Here is a 22,321-nt window from a genome sequence, read left to right on the forward strand (position 1 = left end):
AAAGAAAGAAAAAGGAAGGAAGGAAAGAAAGAAAGAAAGAAAGAAAGAAAGAAAGAAAGAAAGAAAGAAAGAAAGAAAGAGGAAATTAGGAAAGAAAGAAAGAAAGGAAAAGGAAGGAAAAGGAAGGAAAGAAAGAAAGAAAGAAAGAAAGGCCACCGGGCGCGCGGGGTGGGGAGTCTTAAACGAAAGCGGAGGACGTAGCAGCGCGCGGGGCGTTGGCTTCCACCTCAAGTCTTCGGAGTTGGGTAAGCCAGGTAAAAGGCGCAGAGGCGGCGGCCCAGGAGCCTCTCTGTCTCTTTCCCCGGCACCTCTAGTTTTACGTCTCTAGCTCGACGGACGGGAGGGGAAGAAGGGTGGAGAGAGAGAGAGAGAGAGAGAGAGAGAGAGTGGCAAGAGGACCGGAATGAACCGAAGGGCGGGGGTTCCACGCCCAGGCTTGTTCCTTCAAAAAGAATTCTCAAACTTTGCGCCTCCGTCCTTCCTTTGCCTGTAGGGAGGAGACTGGCTGATCTCCTCCTCTTCCTCCTTCGCCGCCGCCGCCACCACCACCAGCAACGCCGCCGCTTGGTTTTTCTTCTCACCTGGACGCTGCTGCTTTGAACGCCGCTGGGACCTGCCTTCTCTTTCTTTCTCCCCCTTCCGCGAACGCCGAGGCTTTTAGCTTCCTTCTCCTTTGTATTGAGCCTCCCCCTCCCACTTTTTGTATACCTGTCCCGGCTCCCCCCCCGACCCCCCCCCCCCGTTTTCAGACCAGCTGCGTCTCTTTGGGTATTCCTTAAAAGGGAACTATTTTGGGAGTGTTTTTCGCGCTTGTTTGCTTTGCCCAGAAGTGGGGAGAAAGAAAGAAAGAGAAAGAAAGAAAGAAAGGAGAAAAGAAAAAGGCAACTAGAATCCAGCGCTTCTCCAGGATCGCTCTTTTCAGTGCCGTCGTTGCCGTGTGAATGCTTTTCTTGTGATCCTTCTCCGAGGCTTGAGCTACAACAACAGCTTGTCGAGATGAGTATCAATGGATCCCATCCCAGGCTCAACACCTTGGGCAGGATGGTCCGAGCGGAGTCCGGCCCGGATATGCGCTACGATATGAACTCCCATATGATGATGGGAGGAGGCGGAGGAGGAGGCGGTGGTAGCAGCAGCCATACTCATAAAATGTACTACGTCCAGAAAAGCTACGTCGGGGACATCAACTCGGAAGGATATACGTAAGTTGCAAAACAGTATCCCGCGTTCCTACCTCCTGGTGTATACCTGTGTTTAGATCCTTCCTTCCTTCCTTCCTTCCTTCCTTCCTTCCTTCCTTCCTTCCTTCCTTCCTTCCTTCCTTCCTTCCTTCCTGCCTGCCTGCCTGCCTGCCTGCCTGCCTGCCTTCCTGCCTTCCTTTCTTTCTTTCTTTCTCCCTCCTTTCTTTCTTTCTCCTTCCTTCCTTCCTTCCTTCCTTCCTTCCTCTATGCAAATAAATAGAGTCGCGCTGTTAAGGAGGAAGGGACACGGGCAAGCTCTAGTTGCTTCCTGAAATATAAATTACTCTGCTTGATTAAGCTGTATATCTGTGTGTAGAAAGAAGATCTAGTTGCAGTTCGTTGTATCCTCCTTTACGCAACTCCTCCTCTTACGGAGAAGTTGCTCTGCAGTTTGATTTAAGAGAATGGGGAATATACCTTTAAAAAAAAAGCTCAGGACAAGAGTTCAGAGGTCTTCTGGTTGCAACTTTTGATAATATAATGGCTCCTGGCAGGCTGTAGTTTTGGGTTATGGGCAATTGAATTGTACTTCTGCATTTGAATTGTAAGATAAAGGGGAGCTCAGATGGATGATTCACCCAGCAGTACAGTACCTTATGGGATTAAAAGGAATAGTTTTAACTTGGTGGAGAGCAGTAAGTTTTCTGATGAGTAGTGTCCTTTTTGCTTGCAGCCTTGCAGGATTACTATTCTTTTGACAATGGAGTTGCTGCAGCCTTTATGTCAAACACCTGACTCATTTTACCAAGTTTAAGGCCGGGAAAAATTGTTTTGTGCTTTCAAGAGAGTCCTACAAAAGAATAATTCCACTCTTGTTGATCCACTGAGAAATATTTTAAAAAATTGTTTGCATCCTTGAATCTGGAAGGAGTTGGGCAGCTTAGAAATTTAACAAACAAATAAACAAACAAGGGTAACATTGCTTCACATGCCTTATTTTCCTGTTCTGGAGACAGCATGCTGGCTAGGAAGCTGCCTGCAATTATAAACCATGTATAATTGAAAAGATACACAATACAGACTGTATTTCAAAGGAACCTATCTTATTTAGCAGGAACAGTTGTTGACCTTGGCTCTTCCTTGACTGTACACTTTGAACATGTTATTCTCTCTAGACAGTTATTATATGATCACACGGAGCATTTACATGCACATGAGAAAGGGCAAGCATGTGTGGTATGCTTGCGCATGTATAAGTAACATATATGTCAAGTACAGTATATGAGATTCTGTCTGATTTCGGGGGCCCAAAATCTAGAAAAAGATTAAGTAGCCCATTTGTCTGGTTTATGTACTATTTATTTCACTTGGTTAGCAGGGCTTGTTCTCACTGGTATGACATATTGGCAGAACTAGCAAGTAATACTAAAGATTAAAAACTGACTGCCTTTATAGAAGTGTGAATCTTGGCTCTGCTTTTCCAGATTAGTAGTTGACCATCAGAGTTTCTTTTCCGAACCACCATCTTTTTTGTTTGATAGGGCTCAGTAGATTTTTTTTTTCTTTCTTTCTGTGAATATCAAAATTGGAAAGTTTCTTTTAGCTCCTTCCATTTTGTATCCTGTCTATATCATAGCATTGCTGTGGTTTATTATGTGATTTGCTACTCTACAGTGTTGATAAAGTATTAAAGGAAGTTAAGAATGTTGATTCTTAATTCCAATTGTGTGAACCACTAAAACACAAATTTACAAAGTCCACTTTAAAAGAGACCTATTTACATTTCAAAATTTAATCTTCCCTTTGTGGATGGCATACATTCAAAGGCAACTGATAAAACATGCTTGTTTTTAATCTCTTACTGTGCTTAATGTTTGGGAAGAAATTCCTTTCTCAGACCTCCCTCCATGGAACTGGGTGTGGACAATTTACTATGTAGAGTCTAGGTTTATTAATTTAACATATATTATCTTTCACTAAATACTTACCTTGGTATTCATTGATAGTATGGTTATTGACAGTACTCTCTTTTGATTATGTTTGAGCATATTCAGACCTTGTAGAAACCTTAGTTTTGGTGTAGTTGTTAAGATATCAGGTTAGAAACTGGGAGGGGGAGTGATTTGTGATTTCTACTGCCATTTTAGGCACAAAGCCAGCTGAATGACCTTGGGCTAGTGACTAGTCATTCTCTCAGTTTTAAAAAGGAGGCGATAGCAACTTCTGAAAAACTGCAGGAACTAGTCCTGGCAGTTGTCAGGAGTCACTGACTTGAAGGCACACTCAAACACACACAATTAACTTTAGTTAATCATCATTGGTAATAACCCTATCATTGGTACAATAATATTTATGGCCGTGCTCTATATTTAATACTCTTCAGAGTGTTAACCCAACCTAGGTTGGAAACTATTATGCAGAAACATTCAGCAAAATCAGTACATTTTATAAACCTACAGCTCCATGGATTCAGAATAAGTAGAGATTTAATAGATTTAATATCCTTCTAGTTTCAGATACAGTAGAGAAAAGTTTTCTGTGCTGAATTTCTGTCATTTAATTGTTTTAAAAACAAAAAAGCTCTGCAGAAATTGTGTGAATTAAATTAAAATTAGATCACAGAAGTTAAGAATGAAGGCAGTACATCTGATAGAGAAACCATTTTAAAAAATGCAATATGAACTACTTTTTCATGCAATAATGAATGAAATTGCTTAGGTCTGTACAGTGATATAGTCTCATTTCAGATGTTAATATTTACATACATATTTTTATTTCTGATTAGCTTCTTAATTTTCCTAAGTGTCTTTTTGCCTACAGCAATATCAGTATGTAATTTTTGTTATTGTGTTCATCTTCTCTTTCTTCAATTCTTAGGAATGTATCACACTTGAACATTAGGCATTTACAAATAGTTGTAACATTTAAGAAAGTTTGCATATTGAAATATAGCAGTATTGGCACATATATTTCTGAATGCAAACTATTTCTTCATCAAAGTTTCGGCAGACTTGCCTGTGAGGCTAAGGTCTGGTTTTTTAAAATTTTTGTCTATTTTTGGTTGTTCATCTTTCACCTTGTAACTTACTGAAATGACAATGCCAGCCTCTCCCACCTCCAAGGATTGAGTAAGCTGTCTGTTCTCAGCTTCTCAGTTGTGGGAATCTAGGAATAAGTTGGTTTCTGTAGCAGTTTCATTGATAAGGAATGCAGAATGCAAATGGAATGGCCAGTGATTAACTCCACACTTTGCTTCTCACCAGCCAATGCTCCTTTATCAGTCTTTTTCTTTTCCCTCTCATTTGTAAAGCATTTTATCTCAGAGAAGGCACTATCTAGCTTGCTTTCTCCAGTATCAAACATGAGGAATGGATGGTGTGCACGTTTTTCCCTTCCTCTCTCTTCTCCTGTAATTGTGTTTCCGTTTTCTTTTCCTTGTGTAGAGCAGGAAATACAACAGAAGTCCCTAAACTCAGCCAACTTTAAGACTTGTGGACTTCAATTCCCAGAATTCTCCAACCACCATAGTTGGGAATTGAAGTCCACAGGTCTTGAAAGTTCCCAAGTTTGAAGACCTCTGGAGTACAAGCTTCCTTCCAGGCAACATTGCCTATCTCTCCTTACCTATATCAACTCTTAGAAGCAAACAAACAAACAAACAAACAAACAAACAAACAAACAAACAAACAAACAAAATTTGCTAATAGAATCAATTTCCATTGATGGAATCAAGAGGAAGGTTATTGTTTCTTCTCAGTTACTGTTTTTTGTGTTTGTCTACTAAAATCTCATATCAAGCCCTCTGGGAGATTCTGAGATTCTCCAAAGGAGGAGGCAGAAGAAATTTAGTATCACCTAAATAGAATTTTTTTTCAAGCACTATTGGATGTTGCTTTTTGAAATTCTTACATTTACATATGCAAAGTAATTTTCATATCACTTATTAAGTGTGGAGAAGTAGTGGTAAGATTTAATTTGGGTTTAAATTTGGGCTGCGTTTGTTTCAAAAACATAATTTCTAATTCCTTAATGTATCAATCTTTAAATTAAGGTAACAATTATTATAAGGCAAGGCTGTCTTTTAAATGTCTTTTATATATTTCTGCATTTAAATCTATCAGTGAACTTACTTGCAGAGACAAGTAGAATACAGGTAGCGTCTGTACAGTCATACAAAGACTAGAATTACAGCTTCATTTTTTTTATAAAAAAACCCTTGTTATTTCTTATTTCCAAAGACTTGTTCTTGGGGCAAGGCAGGGTAGGGCAAGGCAGGGCATTGCAGATTATGTGAACAAATGCAAGCAGTATGTTTGTTAATGAAAATGACTGCTACACCATCACAATTCCAAGATGAGAATAAGGAGCGTCCCATAATACCATGACTAATGAAAAGATCACTTGATAAAAAAACAGCATGCAACCTGATTGCCAAGCATAATCAGATAGAAAGAGCTAATAATTGTAAGTGGTAGGGGAGACTAAAAGCAATTAAAAAGTAAATAAAGAACTAGAGTATTTCAGCTTTTCATTTTAAAAAATGGTAACGCTACTTTACCCTTTTTTGAGACAGTTAGGAGGTAAGTGAGATATCGTGTAGTTTGGTGTGCAGAATTGGCACATCTGAGCAAGTACAGATGCCATACTCCAATAACTGTTGGACAATTGAGTTGTCCAAGTGGCACATTACAAAATGAATGGTTGCTATGCAAAGAAGTCATGCCCAGTTATTAGTCTGCTGAGGGTAGACCATGGTTAACGGGTCAAAGGTTGTCATGGCAAAAATTCACCAAAAGTTTCAAAATGATACTGGTTTAATATTATTTTGGTGCTAATCTTGGCTAATATTAGAAGGTTCTGAGTCTGTTTTAATTTCCTTCTGAGCCCCAGGTCATTGCTTAATTCTGATTGAATCTATACTGCTCAAAAAAATAAAGGGAACACTTAAACAACAGAATATAACTCCAAGTAAATCAAACTTCTGTGAAATCAAACTGTCCACTTAGGAAGCAACCCTAATTGACAATCAATTTCATTTTGTTATCAGCACATTCAACTTTGTACAGAATAAAGTATTCAATGACAATATTTCATTGAGTGTTCCCTTTACTTTTTTGAGCAGTATATTTTTATCGGCTCATTCCCGCCTTTTGTTACCCTTACTGAGTGCTTCAGCTAGCAGTTTCTGTTGGAATATTATATGGATGCAGAATGTATATTGCATCCTGCTTCTGCTAATTAGAAAATTAACCTATAAAATAATAATGTCTCAACATAATTATACCATCATTTTCATGAGCATACGATTATTTTTTTTCCTTTCAAAATGCTTAACAGTTGCTTCTATGATTGTAAGTTCTTAATATGGGAATAGTGCTATTAAGCAATCTGCTTTGGCAATCTTAGGATCTGGATAATGCCATCTTGCATTTGTGAAAGGAAGCAAGGTTCAACCTCTTTACCGCAAATTCAGAATTCTGTTTGCGATAATGGAATGGATGGCAATGTAGGAAACTTAATAAATATAATGAGACAATTAATATATACACATAAACTATGATAATAAATACAGTATAGAATGATTCCAAAATTGAGGCTGATTTTATTTCATATTTGCATATGCATGGTAACAAACTTAAATTTAAAAGAACAAACCAAGAATAAGCATAAGAAAACAGTTATAAGCTATAAAAGGATGTTCACGTCTTGTAGGAAATGGGGTGAAGAAGGTCTTTGCTTGGTATTGAAATGACAGTCAAGTAAAATATTGAGACTGTGCTTTTAGACGGCTTTCTACAGCCAACCGGTGGCACTTCCTAAAATTAATGTTTTGCCTTCAGGCTTTTGAGTAAATTACATGTTCACCTCTATCCATTTATCTTTCTTGATGCCGCCTCTTATTCTTTTGGCTAGTACTGTAATATAGATGATAATGCGATTTGGAAGAATAGCTTGTAAGTTGTAATGAGATGGCTGCTGTATAATTTGCAAAATATGATGAAAATATTAAAAAAATATTAAAATATGTTAAACGTTTTTGTATTAAAGTGATGGTAGATGAAATGATAGCAGATCCACAACAGGTGCTACACCTGCAGCATTTATCACTTGATGTTTATTCTTTAATAAATGCAGTATCTAAGCCCAGATGCTTTCTCTGGATAAAATTGTTCTGATTGACTGAGGCTGAAGATTCATTCAAGACGTTTTCTGTTTTTAAAAAAATCCAATGCTTTGCAGTTGTTTGGAATGACCGCAGTTCCCAACTTCCGTCATTCATTTAGTACAATTGAACCTTTATTTTTAAGCCACAATATCATGTAGCTTAACAATACAAATGAATATGGTGGCTAACAGGCTGAATTAGATATGGAAAGTAAATACTTTCTTAAAAATTAGAGAACTTTTTTGTGATAGCGGGAAAGTTTATTTATTAGAGTCAGTGACCTATTCATAAAACACATTGCATATCAAAAAATATTAATTAGGTGAAAGTATCAAACTGCTACATATCTTGTGCATTGCATGACAAAATTTGGCTACACTTAATGCAGTGCAGTCATTGGAATCTGAAAATAAGAGGTTGTAATAAAAGTATTCAGAATGACTAGGGAAGATAGTAGAATATAAAGCTAATGGCTCATAGTGTCAGTGTATAACAAGACAAATTTGATGTTTTCAATGGTTCCTTTACATGGGTATAGTCTTGATTTGAATAAGGTAGTCTTGATTTGAATAGCATAGTCTTGATTTGAATCCCCTCTAAAACCACTGAGGAGAGTTCAACAAACACGCCAATGTTAACATTCACCTTGGTAAATTAGTTTCTAGCATGTATGAAAACTGCATAGAACAGTGATGGTGAACCTTTTTTCCCTCCGGTGCCAAAAGAGCGTGGGTGTGCACTGTCGCAAATTTGTGACTGCCCATATCCAAAATTCAATGCCTGGGGAGGACGAAAACAGTTTTCCCCACCCTCCAGAGACCCACTGGAGGCCTGAAACGGCCTGTTTCCCAACTTCTGGTGGGTCCAGTAGGATCGTGTTTTGCCTTCCCTAGGCTTCAAAGGCTTCCCTGGAGCCAGGGAGGGTAAAAACACCCTCTCCCATCCCTCTAGAGGTTTCCTGGAAGTCAAAAACACCCTCCCAGAGCCTCTGTGCAAGCCAAAAATCAGCTGGCCAGCACACACATGCACGTTGGAGCTGAGCAAGGGCAACAGCTCGTGTGCCAGCAAATATGGCTCTGTGTGCCACCTGTGGCACCCCTGCCATAGGTTTGCCATCACTGGCATAAAAATATGTTTTTAGAGAGGAGCTTCAGGTCTGAAGCACTGCCTGGTTGCTTCTACTGTACACTTATGCCTAGCACCGTGATGGTGTTGCTCTGTGTCAGGTCATGTGCAGGTGATTTTCAACTTTGGGGGATGGCATTTTTGTCCTCTGGAGGCTTGAGGAGGCTTTCCTGGAGCCCCCAGAGTGGGAAAAATGGCCCAATGGGCAAATGGGAAGTTTGCAAAAAACAGATTTCCAGTTTTTCCATTGGGCCTTTTTTCGCACTCCGGGAGTTACAGGGAAGCCTCTTGAAGTCTCCAGAGAGTGAAAAATGGCCCAATGGGCAAACCAGGAATCCGTTTTTTTAAACTTTTGGTTTGTCCACTGTGCCATTTTTCACCATATCCAGGCGTCGGGAGTCAGGAGGCTTTAGTGAAGTCGGTGCACATGCGTGGGGTGTGTATGTGTGTGTTAGTGGGGTTTTTTGCGTGCATAGGGCGAGAGCATGGGTGTGGGCACATTCATGTGTGCTAGCGTGTGCACACACATCCTTTTGGCACTGGAGCCACAAAAAGTTCACCATCACTGCCCTAGCATGTATATTTTTATTTTTAAAAAAGAGCAGCAGTTTTTAATTTATTGCCTTGGCTCAAAGGAAGTGAAATTATCAGAAAGGATTATAGGCATTAGATCTGCCAGGGAGAAGAAAAGTTTAATTCGGTATGTGTACCCAGGTATTGGAATTAATCTTACTGACCCCAGTCTATATTTGAAATACAATACAAGACTTAAAATGTTGCCTGAAAGAACTTAGTCTGAATCTCTCCCAAGGTGGCAGACGAAATACAGTGGTATGTCTACTTAAGAACTTAATTCGTTCCATGACCAGGTTGTTAAGTAGAAAAGTTTGTAAGTAGAAGCAATTTTTCCCATAGGAAAAGCAAATGTAATGCGTGAAAACCCATTAGAAAAGAAATAAAAGCTCGGAATTTGGGTGGGAGGAGGAAGAGGAGGAGGAGGACAGTCACTGCTGAAGGAAGAAGGTGAAGTGAGGGGAATCAAAAAAATCCAAAACTTTAAGGCTTTAAAAAAATAGGGGGACTCTGTGGGGACAAGGAAGAGCACGCGCTTCCCATACACCCGGCGCAAGGCTGCCTCCCATACACTGCGCCAGAGAGAGAAACCCAGGGGGAATGGCAGGAAACTGGCCAGGCCTTCATGCCGCATTCAAATTTCCTGGGAAATTTTTCTTGGCTTGGGTTCTTAAATAGAAAATGTTTCTTAAGAAGAGGCAAAAAAGTCTTGAACACCTGGTTCTTACCTAGAAAAATTCTTAAGTAGAGGCGTTCTTAAGTAGAGGTACCACTGTACAGTATATGGATCTAATTGGATACAAAATAATAATTCTTTCTTCGTCTTGGACTGAGTGTTTTTGGAATGAAGTGGGATTATACAGTGTTCTCTTGTGAAAGAATGTTTGCTGGGTCATAGCAGACCTTTGGGCTTTTTGCATTATTTGATCCATATACAGTATATGCATTCTACATGCGGTTGTGGCATGAAACGCAATACACTTTAATGAGCAAAGGATCTTCTCAATTGGATGATTACTTTCCAAACGTATTTTTTAGGGTTCTTATCACAACCCAGCATCTTGGATTAATATAGTGAATTTCTAGGGTTTTTGAGTGACAGTATTCAGCCAGGACCTGCAATGCTCTTTTTAAGTTACTATATAAGTTTGGGCAAACTTATATAGTAACTTAAGTAACGTATGTAAGAGAATTGCTATATATTTTTCTTCCAGGTGCAAGGCACTTTCCTGCATTAAATGTTTTAATAACAAATTCTTCCATTTGGGAGGTGCCTGAGCCTGTTTGAGAGCTTCTGATCTTACTATGGAAGTTCTACATGGTTCGTCATTTGGAGCGCCTCGCCTACATTCAGCTAGTGCTGACTTGCAATTCAGGATGACTGTATTGTGGAAAAGCAGTGTGCTTTGTTCTTTGAGTACAACAAAATACCTGTTTTAAGTAAAAGAACTAGTGTCTTTTTGCCAGTGTTACTGTACTACATAAAATTCTACTTCATTTAGCTTTTCTAAATAAAAATTTAGAATGGTATCCAAAATATATATTTTTAAGTTTCCTAGCTGGGAATAATATTCCAGTGGATAATTCCAAAGGATGGCACTCTTGTAAATATGCTGTTCTATTTACCTCCATTGCTTCATAAAGCCTCAGAAAAAGATGAATATTATTCCACCATTTGCATATATAACAATTGTACCATACAATTGTACCATACGGTAGAATGAATCTGAAGGTAGGCGCCACAGATGGGTGAATTTCAGACACAGAACTACAACTACCTGTACCTACAAATTTGACTAGGTCACCTCGCAGTCAAAGCCAGTTTACCTTGGAAATGGGACACAATAAAACTCTCTTCATGTTATTTTATTCTGTATTAATATGTACATTCCTCTCGAAAATATTTTAAATTATGTTGTGCCATTCAAAGTCTTCAGATCACAACTTTCTGGATGGTGCTTTGGTCTCTTAATATAGCTTATCTTAATTGGAGTCCCTTAAGCTCTCTGGATCTTAATTCTCAGAATTCCCTAGCTAACATGGCTACTGGCAAGGAATTCTGGCAAAAGAAAATTGCTGGCTTATATATTACCTTTTTACTTGCTGAATAGGCAAGGTTTTCATTTTTAGAAAATAATGAATGAAAGAAAAAATTCTCATGAAAGGATCTCTACTACTTGACTGTTTCACTAGCAAATGAAATCCAAAACAATGTCAGCTTATTTTGCAAGCTTGCATGGGGTGTGTTCAGTGTTGGCAAATTTCTGTTGCCTGTTTTTTATAACCAAACAAATTAGAATAGAGCTTTAGTCTCTTATATACAAAGTATCCTCGCCAAAAGTTCAGTTATCAGAGTCTGGAAAGGCAGTTGGATTTTGGAGATTGCTTAAGATAAATTTCCAGATGAGATTCATAATATATATTTTTTTAACGTTGAGATTTCATAGATCTGCTCTGATCTTCCATCATATGACCTGAGGCTTATAATACACCTATTTTGTCCCTGATATTTAGGGGACATACGTACCCAGAAGAGAGTATTTGAACACATGGCCAAACCAAAAATTCATTTGCAGTAGTGGAACAAATGGAACCTTTCCCCTACCTTACCCTTTCCTAACATGTTTTCAGGAGAAAACTGTATAGCTGGGAGTAGGAAATCTTTGTGTTGATAAACTGCAAATTATTCAAGAATCTGAAAGTATATATAAAATGTGTCTTCCATCAGGGCCTGGTGTGCGCTTTGGATGGTGTAACCTTGAAGTTGGAATATCTTCATTTTTTTTTTGATTAAGTACATATTGTTTTATGTATAGCTTTAATTGAGTTAATTGGGAATGAGTAACAAGATAAAAGGAAGAAACTAAGAAGATATATACAGTATATATATATACCTTCATTTTCAACTCAGTAAAAATATTTTACATACATACATACATACAATTGCTGCCAACCTGCCTTCCATTGAGGACCTGTTTACTGCACGAGTCAAAAAGAGGGCGGGGAAAATATTTAATGACCCCTCACATCCCGGGCACAAATTGTTTCAACTCCTACCCTCAAAACGTCGCTACAGAGCACTGCACACCAAGACAACTAGACACAAGAACAGTTTTTTTCTGAACGCCATCACTCTGCTAAACAAATAATTCCCTCAACACTGTCAGACTTTCTACTAAATCTGCACTTCTATTCTACTAGTTTTTCTCATCATTCCTATCACCCATTTCCTCCCATGTTGACTGTATGGCTGTAATTTGTTGCTTATATCCTAAAACTTTTATTAATATTGCTTCTTCATTGCTTATTTGACCCCTATGACAATCATTAAGTGTTGTACCACATGATTCTTGGCAAATGTATATTTTATTTTATGTACGCTGAGAGCATATGCACCAAGACAAATTCCTTGTGTGTCCAATCACACTTGGCCAATAAAATTCTATTCTATTCTATTCTATATACATATGTACATATATGTACATACATACACACACACATACATACATATGCAATAAATCATACATACATACATACATACATACATACATACATACATACATACATATAATGAGAAGCAAGAGTTCCAGACAAAATGTTCACAAAAATGTGACTTAGTAGTAGTAGTATTGATTGCTGGAAATATTCTGGGAGTGCTTTCCAAAATGAAGCTTTTAGGAAGAGGGGCAAAGAAAACTATATTTTGTATTAGGGATTTAGCTGTGCTATCACACCCTAGTTGTGTGTCACACACACACACAACTAATACTTAACACAGTTTTCTTCAACACAACATTCTCCAGAGTCTAATTCCTTGCAATTATCTTGCTACATTAACTGACCAAGTAAGAGTTAAAGTTCAATGCATCGTAAAGATGCCGATTCAATGGTAAAAGCTGTTTTAAGAACTTTCTCTTAAATTTTCATCATCATTCCTATGGATTTGATTTACTGAAAAAAAAAATCCAATTCACAACAGGTTAGCTGCTGCTGCTGCTGTGGCATGTTCCCACAGTAGTTTCACAGAGTGCAAACTCAGCATTGTAATACCACAAAAAGGAGTGACCCAAGTATCGTCACGATCTTTCTGAAGTCGAGCAGGTTACAACACTTTAATTTAAATAAGGTGTGTTGTGTTCTTTTGGAAAAACACATTTATAATTAATGGTTGATTTCAACAGTGTAATTGGTATTCTCTTTCTCACTCTTGCCATTTCAGTCAAAATGGAACTGCTACAATGTCCCGGCGTCAGAATACCATCCAGGACCTTCTGCAAGCTTGCTCGGATTGCCTCATGCGCGCTGAACTCATAGTGCAACCTGTAAGTTGGGAGGCAGTGTTGCTTCACTATTTGTAATAATAAGTGAACAGTGGCATATATTGCAGAAAGTACATCAACATGTTAATAGAAACATAGAAACATAGAAGACTCACGGCAGAAAAAGACCTCATGGTCCATCTAGTCTGCCCTTATACTATTTCCTGTATTTTATCTTACAATGGATATATGTTTATCCCAGGCATGTTTAAATTCAGTTACTGTGGATTCAGTTACCAACCACGTGTGCTGGAAGTTTGTTCAGTTACCAACCACGTCTGCTGGAAGTTTGTTCCAAGGATCTACTACTCTTTCAGTGAAATAATATTTTCTCACGTTGCTTTTGATCTTTCCCCCAACTAACTTAACATTATAACATTATCCCCCAACTAACTTAACTAATAAGGATGCATAAAATGATAGAACACTTGCTTTTGTAGTGAAAACGTTTACAGGTTCGTTTTTACACAGAGAGTAGCCAAATCTTGCCCTGCTCATTTTAGGTTTTAAAAGGATCATGAATAATACCAATGGGAATTGTATTACCTTGGTGTATTACTACCAGTCAAATAGGTCACAAATAGAGAAATAGGCCAGGTTCATATATTGGTTATGTAGCATAACACACAAAGTGGTCAACAATGCTCCTGTGTTACTTCATGCTTGCAAAACAATGGAAACTGCAGTTTAATGTTTCCAAATGTAAAATAATGCACTTGGGGAAAAGGAATCCTCAATCTGAGTATTGCATTGGCAGTTCTGTGTTAGCAAAAACTTCAGAAGAGAAGGATTTAGGGGTAGTGATTTCTGACAGTCTCAAAATGGGTGAGCAGTGTGGTCGGGCAGTAGGAAAAGCAAGTAGGATGCTTGGCTGCATAGCTAGAGGTATAACAAACAGGAAGAGGGAGATTGTGATCCCCTTACATATAGCGCTGGTGAGACCACATTTGGAATACTGTGTTCAGTTCTGGAGACCTCACCAAAGACGGGTTACAAGAATGGTGGAAGGTCTTAAGCATAAAACGTATCAGGAAAGACTTAATGAACTCAATCTGTATAGTCTGGAGGACAGAAGGAAAAGGGGGGAAATGATCGAAACATTTAAATATGTTAAAGGGTTAAATAAGGTTCAGGAGGGAAGTGTTTTTAATAGGAAAGTGAACACAAGAACAAGGGGACACAATCTGAAGATAGTTGGGGGAAAGATCAAAAGCAACATGAGAAAATATTATTTTACTGAAAGAGTAGTAAATCCTTGGAACAAACTTCCAGCAGACGTGGTTGGTAAATCCACAGTAACTGAATTTAAACATGCCTGGGATAAACATATATCCATTGTAAGATATAATACAGGAAATAGTATAAGGGCCATGAGATCTTTTTCTGCCGTCAGTCTTCTATGTTTCTAAAACCAGTCACAAATTATTTAACTATTGAACTGTTTCCTATGTTAAACATTATTTTTTTCTAGATTCCCACATTAAACATACCAATTTGTCATGGCATATACCGGTACATATATTTATCTTTTGATATCCCTCTTAAGAAAGAAGAGTAATTTTATTCAATACCTGTTTATTCCTATAGAGATACATCAATAAAAATTTTAGGCGTGGCTTCTTTTTTGAAACCTCCCTTCATTGTATACAGAATCGTTTTTCCATATCTCAGCTTCTTTTCTTTGCTCCCTGAATTCGCTGTTCTGCCAATTAGCATTTCGAAGAGAATGGAGAAAGAGCAAGAGAAGAAGGGTGGAGGAAAAGGGGATGGGGGAGAGAGAGGATGAGAATAAAAAACTTATGTAGAAAAGCTAAATATGACCCAGTGGTCAAAAGCAATCTTGTACAGATCATCCCTGATTTACAACAGTTCATTTAGTGACTGTTTGAAGTTACAACAGTGTTTTAAAAAAGCGAATTACAGTGATACCTTGTCTTACAAACTTAATTGGTTCCAAGACGAGGTTTGTAAGATGAAAAGTTTGTAAGACAAAACAATGTTTTCCATAGGAATCAATGGAAAAGCGATTAATGCGTGCAAGCCCAAAACTCACCCCTTTTGCCAGCTGAAGCACCCGTTTTTGTGCTGCTGGGATTGCCCTGAGGCTCCCCTCCATGGGAAACCCCACCTCCGGACTTCTGTTGCCAGTAAAGCGCCCATTTTTGCACTGCTGGGATTCCCTTGAAGCATCGCAAAAACACGGAAGTCCGGAAGTGGTGTTTCCCATGGAGGGGAGCCTCAGGGGAATCCCAGTAGCGCAAAAACGGGTGCTTCGCTGGCAACAGAAGTCTGAAGGCGGGGCATCCCAGGGGTGGTGGTTTGGGTTTGTAAGGTGAAAATAGTTTGGAAGAAGAGGCAAAAGTATCTTAAACCCCGGGTTTGTATCTTGAAAAGTTTGTATGACGAGGGATTTGTAAGACGAGGTATTACTGTACTACCATTTTTCACACTTATGATCATTGCAGCAGCCCCGTGCATACGTGATCAAAATTTGGATGTTTGCCAATTGATTCATATTTATGACGGTTGCAATGTCCAAGGATCATGTGATCACCTTTTGCAACTTTCTGACAAGCAGATTCATTGGAGAAGCCACACTCATTTAACTACTGGGTTTCTAACTTAATAACTGCAGTGATTCGATTAGTAACTGTAACTTGACTTGCAAAATAAGTCATAAAATGGGATATAACTCACTTAACAAATGACTCACTTAGCAACAGAAATTTTGGACTCAATTGTGATTGTAAGTCAAGGATTTCCTGTATAAAACATTGTTTCCAGTCTGCTACTGTATTTACTAATAATTCACAATATTCACATTTTCATACAGCATTAGCTACATACTGCCTTGAGTTTTTCATTTTCTCCATACAAACCCAAGATCACTTTCCTAATCAGTCCTTGCTAGCTTCAGGCTATCTATATATTTATGAAGTTAAGATTGGAGTAAAATATTACAAGGGTGGCGACTTTACAACTTGTGGACCACAAGTTGTTAAATTGTGATATTACCCACTCTTCCTCTTTACATTGTGCTACCTTTAATTGGTTTCAATGTCTTCAAATAACAAGTGTAGCATTAAGGAATTTCAGAAAGAAATGTTGAAAAGCTTGATCCAATTTATTACACAAAATACTGATCGTTTGCTGGGCATGATTTATAAATTATATTAATAAAGTATTGCTCAAATTCTGAACAAGTTAATGATTGCCTAATTGAATGAATACTGAACATGAATATAGTTACAGACATACAATGATGGGGATTTCCATGGAAAAAGAATGTTACATTGACTTCAAAATTTATACTTAGAATTGGTTTTCTATTGTCAAATTTTACCATTGTCAAATCACTTTAGTTTTGATTGCTGAAATGAATAATTACTTTTCTTGAAAAATGTCGGACACAAATCATAATTGGAACCCTTTTTCGGAGGCAATGGCGTGCCATTGATTGATACACCCTGGAACAGAACAAATTTTGAAGATTGCAATCCAATTCCAAGCAGAGATATTTTTATTAAATTTTACCAAATCAGTATATACTAAAACATACTGAAACAGCATTATATATGTTATCAGCTGCAGAAAGTTTATATGCCGTTTATTTTAAAAAAAGTTAATTCCTTTGGAAGAATCAGAAATGAAACACTGTAAGTATGCCTCGTTGTCTAAAATAGGTTTGGGGTTTTGTTTTGGTTTTTTAAAAATGATGTGGAGTTCATTTGGAATTGAACACTGTTCTTGCATAATAATTGCATGCATGGAATTGTGTTGCAATCAAAATGTTGATTCTTTTAAAATATGTGATAAAGAATTGAAAAGGAATAAAAAAGATAGGCAACATTTATGCAGCTTTATACTTGCTTGTACTGAATTATTTTTGTCATTTTGGAAACACACCCAACACCCAAATACACATTTGGAGCCTTTTGCTATCTATTAGTTTCTGATCTTATATGCATATTTTGGAAAGTAGATTATTTAGTGCAAATGTCAGTAGATGTAGTTGTCCAAATTCTGTTCGAAGACATGTAAAAGATGTTATTGTAGTCTTTTATTTTTCAGTACTACAGTGATCCCTCGATTAGCGCGGGGGTTACGTTCCAAGACCTCCCGCGCTAATCGATTTTCCGTGTTATAGTGGTGCGGAAGTAAAAACACCATCTGCGCATGCGCGCCCTTTTTTTTCCATGGCTGCACATGCGCAGATGGTGGAGTTTGCGTGTGGGCAGCGGGGAAGACCCAGGGAAGGTTCCTTTGGCCGCCCAACAGCTGATCTGCTCCGCAGCGCGGAAGCAGCGAGGAGCCGAAGATGGAGTTTCCCCATTGCCCAGGCAAACCCCATCTTCGGCTCCTCGCTGCTGCCGTGCTGCAGAGCAGATCAGCTGTTGGGCGGCCAAAGGAACCTTCCCTGGGTCTTCCTGCTGCCCAGGCAAAGGGGAAACCCCAAGAGAGCCAAAAGAGCACCGGGCCGGTTGGTTCCCAACCAAAAGAGTTTACCCCGATTGTCCTCGGTGGGGGAAAACAGCGCGTCGCCAGGCTCCCCATCTTCAAGAGAGGCGTGACGGCTAGCCAGGATCCACGCAGAAAAGGTGCGCGCTCCCAGCCGCTGCGCCCCGCTTGGAGAGCAGCGGCGAGCAGAGCACAGAAGACGACGAGGCTTTCGAGGGCTCCAAGGCGGGCGGCGGCGCGTCCTTCGAGCACGCCGGCGGCGACCCCAAGCTGAAGGCGGCCACCACACACACACACACCGACGCCGCCATCCACCCCGCCGGGTTCCCCGCTTGCTACCTCTTCGCCTTCTCCCGCCTCCGAGGCCGACCAGCCCAAGCCGCAACAGACACACACACACATACACGCACTCCCTCTCTCGCGCTCACACAGACGCACTCAGACAGAAAAGAAAAAAAAATCCCCAAAAGAGAGGGACAAGAGGCAGGCACAAAGCGGGGGCACAAGGGGAGCTGCCCGGCAGAGGTTGCTTTTTTTCTTCTCGTGGGCAAGTGGAGGGGGGAAGAGAGAAGGAAAGAGAGAGAAGGAAAGAAAGAGATGAGAGAGGGAGGAAGAGAGTGTGAGAGAGGAAGAAAGAGAGAGAGAAATGTAAAAAAAAGGGGAGAAAAAAAGAGAAATGAGAAAATGATTGAAGCAGAGAATGACAGGAAAGAAAGAGAAAGAGACAGAGAAGTGACTCTTGGTGATGACGTATGACGTCATCGGGTGGGAAAAACCGTGGTATAGCAAAAAAAACGTGGAGTATTTTTTAATTAATATTTTTTTAAAAACCGTGTTGTAGCGTTTCGCACTAATCGAGACCGTGCTAATCGAGGGATCACTGTAATGCTAAATTGATCTGTGTCTCTCTGTGTGTTGATAGGATGGTTTATGCTTTCTTTTAATTGCTTTAGGAACTGAAGTATGGAGATGGTATCCAAATTAGCAAGAACCGAGAACTGGAGGAGTGCTTTGGTCAGGCAGGTGACCACATGGACATCCTTGAAGGGTTGATCAGAGAAATGAGACAAATGGGACAGCCATGTGATCTCTACCAAAAAAGGTATATTTGTAGTATGATCAGGGTATTGTAGTAACCTCTGTCACATTGAATAAACAAGTAGATGAATATGGATGAATACATATGGATATAGGAGTTATTTTAGGTGATGTACATCTAGAATTATGTGATGCAACCTTTATTTTTCTAGATCGGGATGCCAAAACCTGTAGGCTGGATTCAGGCCACAGTGTGCTTAGATCTGTGGGACCCTGGGAAAAGTGAAGGACTGACCCATGGTGCCTCTATCAGTGAAAACAGGCTCCTAATCTCCATTTTCAGCTGGGCCTCCTGTAAGCCTCTGCCAGCAAAAATGGAGCTCGGGAAGGCAGCATGCTCCGTTTTTTGCTGGCAGAAGATTATAGGAGGCCATTCCAGCCAAAAGCTGAGATTGGGAGCCTTTTTTCACTGGCAGAGGCACCATGGGCAACCACAGGTGCTCTTGACACAAGTGACATCAAGCTGGCTATACCGCCTCCCCTGAGATCAAACACAACCCTGATGCGGCCTTCAATAAAATTGAGTTTGACACCCCTATGCTAGATGAATAGTAAATAATTCAGATCTCATCTAATATCAGCCTTTATGGATAGAAAACACAGCTAGATAAACTAAACCTACTTAATCATAAGGCTATATTAATAGAATGTTGCAAGTCTGAATGGTACAAAGTTCCCTCCACTACTTTTAACAGTTTCATCAATTAGGACACTGATCCTTCCTAAGTTTCTTTCTCTGACCATTAAGTTCCTAGGGGATCCTCCGTCTCTTGTCTGGTCATTTCCTGGGCAAGTTCTCTTTCTCTTACCCTCTAAGGTCATCCCCACAGTATTATATTTGTGTGAATATCAACACTTGGGTAAGACATGATGAAATGTCTTTCACTGATGTTATAAATGTTATAAATGTTTATGAAGCTGTGCCTCAAATGAACTTATAAGATTATATCTGTTCATCTTCACTTTGATAAAAGGCATGGGTACCAAAATGTAAACTAAATAGAAATTTAAATAAATTAAAAAAGGTGTCAACTAATTACCAGCAGAGGCAAAGAAACTGTATTTATTACAATAGCTCTTAAGCATTCATAAATGTCATTAGTAGAGTTAATTTTTAATCTAAGAACCAACATGTTAATAAAGTTGGTAATTAATGTATTTTTTTTCAGTAGGCACCATGGAGAAGGCTCTGTTCCACCCAATATTCTTTATGAATTCTTCAATAATGAATTATTATTCTCTTAATTATTTCAAGCTTCTTGCTATGGTAGCTCAGAACCTGAAAGTTCAACCCTCCCTTACAACTAGTGTTGGGCAAACCAAACTTGCAAAGTTCGGGTTCATGCCGAACTTTGTAGTGTTTGGCATGCCAAACCAGGAACCCGAACTTTTAAAAAAGTTTGGGTAAAGTTCGGCGTTTGCTTGAACACCACAAAATGCTGCCCCCCGGTGGAGAGTGGGGAATTCCATCGTGGGATTTCCCACCTCCTTTTGCTTGCAGCGCTGCAAGCAAAAGTAGGTGGGGAATCCCAGAATGGGATTCCGGGGGCGGGGCTTTGACATCACGGAGACTACTTCCTGGCCGGCCGAAACAGGGAGGAAGGAGTCTCCGTGACGTCAAAGCCCCGCCCCCAGAATCCCATTGTGGGATTCCCCACTTACTTTTGCTTGCAGTGCCACTGCGGCATCCTTTTCTGTAAAAATAAAAGAAAGCAAAAGGAGGTGGAGAATTCCCCACCTCCTTGTTTATTTTTACAGAAAAGGACGCTGCAGCGGCTTGCTGCTGCTTGGGTTTGCGTTCAGGTTCACCCAACACTACTTACAACCTTTGATATTTTTTCCCCTCACTGTTACATATTTTCTTTAGACTGCTTCAACTTCAAGAGCAAATGCGTGCCCTCTACAAGGCCATCAGTGTACCTCGGGTCCGAAGGGCTAGTTCCAAAGGTGGTGGTTACAGCTCCCAGAGTGCTTCAGGTTGGGATGAATACACTAGGCGTGTCACCAGTGAATGTCTGAACTGGATGAGACAGCAGAAGGTAAACTTGAATGAATATAGAAGGACTGGCAGAGCCAGGGGAGGAGTTAAAAGAGGCATCAGTTTAGAATCCTTATGTAGGCACAAGTGAGCTTAGTCAACTCCCCTCCCCTTTAAATGTTATTAACTCTTATCTAACTCTAACCAGGCACTGACTGTTAGTTGAGAAGATTCCTGTGTATTGGCTTTTAGCAATAAATCAGTTAACTTAAACCTTCATGGTGCATGATACTGAATATTAAGAAAGGCTTATCAGAATGTCTTAATCAAAAAGCTTGCTTTTCACAGTGCGTGTATGAAAAGTAAATTAACAATCATTATTCAATTCTGGTCAAGATTGGAAGTAGCTGAATATGGAATCTCTGGTCAAGTACAAACGGGAAGAGGGAAGGAAGTAGATAAATTAGATGGTGTAAAGAAAGAAAGTTAGTACTGTATGTATGTATGTCAAGAAACTGCAGAGAAGCTCAGAGAAGGAGGGACTTCTGATAAGAAAGAAATAACAGAAACTCTTCTGGAATGATTACAACATAGTGGAAGAAGAAAAATAATTTAAAAATGCAGTGTTACAAAGAAAAGGTGACTTAGTTCATAGTAATTTCCTAAAAGATACTGATTGCTTAGAAACTGCCTCTCTGGTCCAAGGTAGAAATCTGCTAAAATAAAACATTAGATTTAAGTAAATATGATATTTTTGATAATCTGAATAATCTTTACAGGAGAGGTAGTAGTAAAACATTGATTTTCTTGTTTCTGCTTTGTTAAGAAATAGATTCTGCCAGTCCTAGCGTTCTGATATAATTATAGTTCTCTTGAACTTGGAGTCATCTTGAACTTGGAGTCATCTGTGTTAGCAAAAACATCAGAAGAGAAGGATTTAGGGGTAGTGATTTCTGACAGTCTCAAAATGGGTGAGCAGTGTGCTCGGGCAGTAGGAAAAGCAAGTAGGATGCTTGGCTGCATAGCTAGAGGTATAACAAGCAGGAAGAGGGGGATTATGATCCTGCTATATAGAGTGCTGGTGAGACCACATTTGGAATACTGTGTTCAGTTCTGGAGACCTCACCTACAAAAAGATATTGACAAAATTGAACGGGTCCAAAGGTGGAAGGTCTTAAGCAAAAAACGTATCAGGAAAGACTTAATGAACTCAATCTGTATAGTCTGGAGGATAGAAGGAAAAGGGGGGACATGATCGAAACATTTAAATATGTTAAAGAGTTAAATAAGGTTTAGGAGGGAAGTGTTTTTAATAGGAAAGTGAACACAAGAACAAGGGGTACAATCTGAAGTTAGTTGGGGGAAAGATCAAAAGCAACGTGAGAAAATATTATTTTACTGAAAGAGTAGTAGATCCTTGGAA

General features: G+C 39.3%; 1 protein-coding gene across 3 annotated transcripts in view; it reads left to right on the plus strand.

The window, feature by feature from the left end:
• Positions 1-240: 240 nt before the first annotated feature.
• DSP (desmoplakin) overlaps positions 241-22,321 on the plus strand; it is a 65,473-nt gene continuing 43,392 nt past the window's right edge. For all 3 annotated transcript variants that reach the window (XM_070747220.1, XM_070747221.1, XM_070747222.1), the window contains exons 1-4: positions 241-1,202; positions 13,265-13,367; positions 18,776-18,924; positions 20,788-20,959. In XM_070747220.1, the coding sequence (XP_070603321.1) occupies positions 997-1,202; positions 13,265-13,367; positions 18,776-18,924; positions 20,788-20,959 (630 nt within the window). In that variant the 5' untranslated portion in view covers positions 241-996. The remainder of the gene's footprint in view (positions 1,203-13,264; positions 13,368-18,775; positions 18,925-20,787; positions 20,960-22,321) is intronic.

This window comes from Erythrolamprus reginae, chromosome 3 (genome assembly GCF_031021105.1).
Source record: "Erythrolamprus reginae isolate rEryReg1 chromosome 3, rEryReg1.hap1, whole genome shotgun sequence".
Lineage (NCBI taxonomy): Eukaryota > Metazoa > Chordata > Lepidosauria > Squamata > Dipsadidae > Erythrolamprus > Erythrolamprus reginae.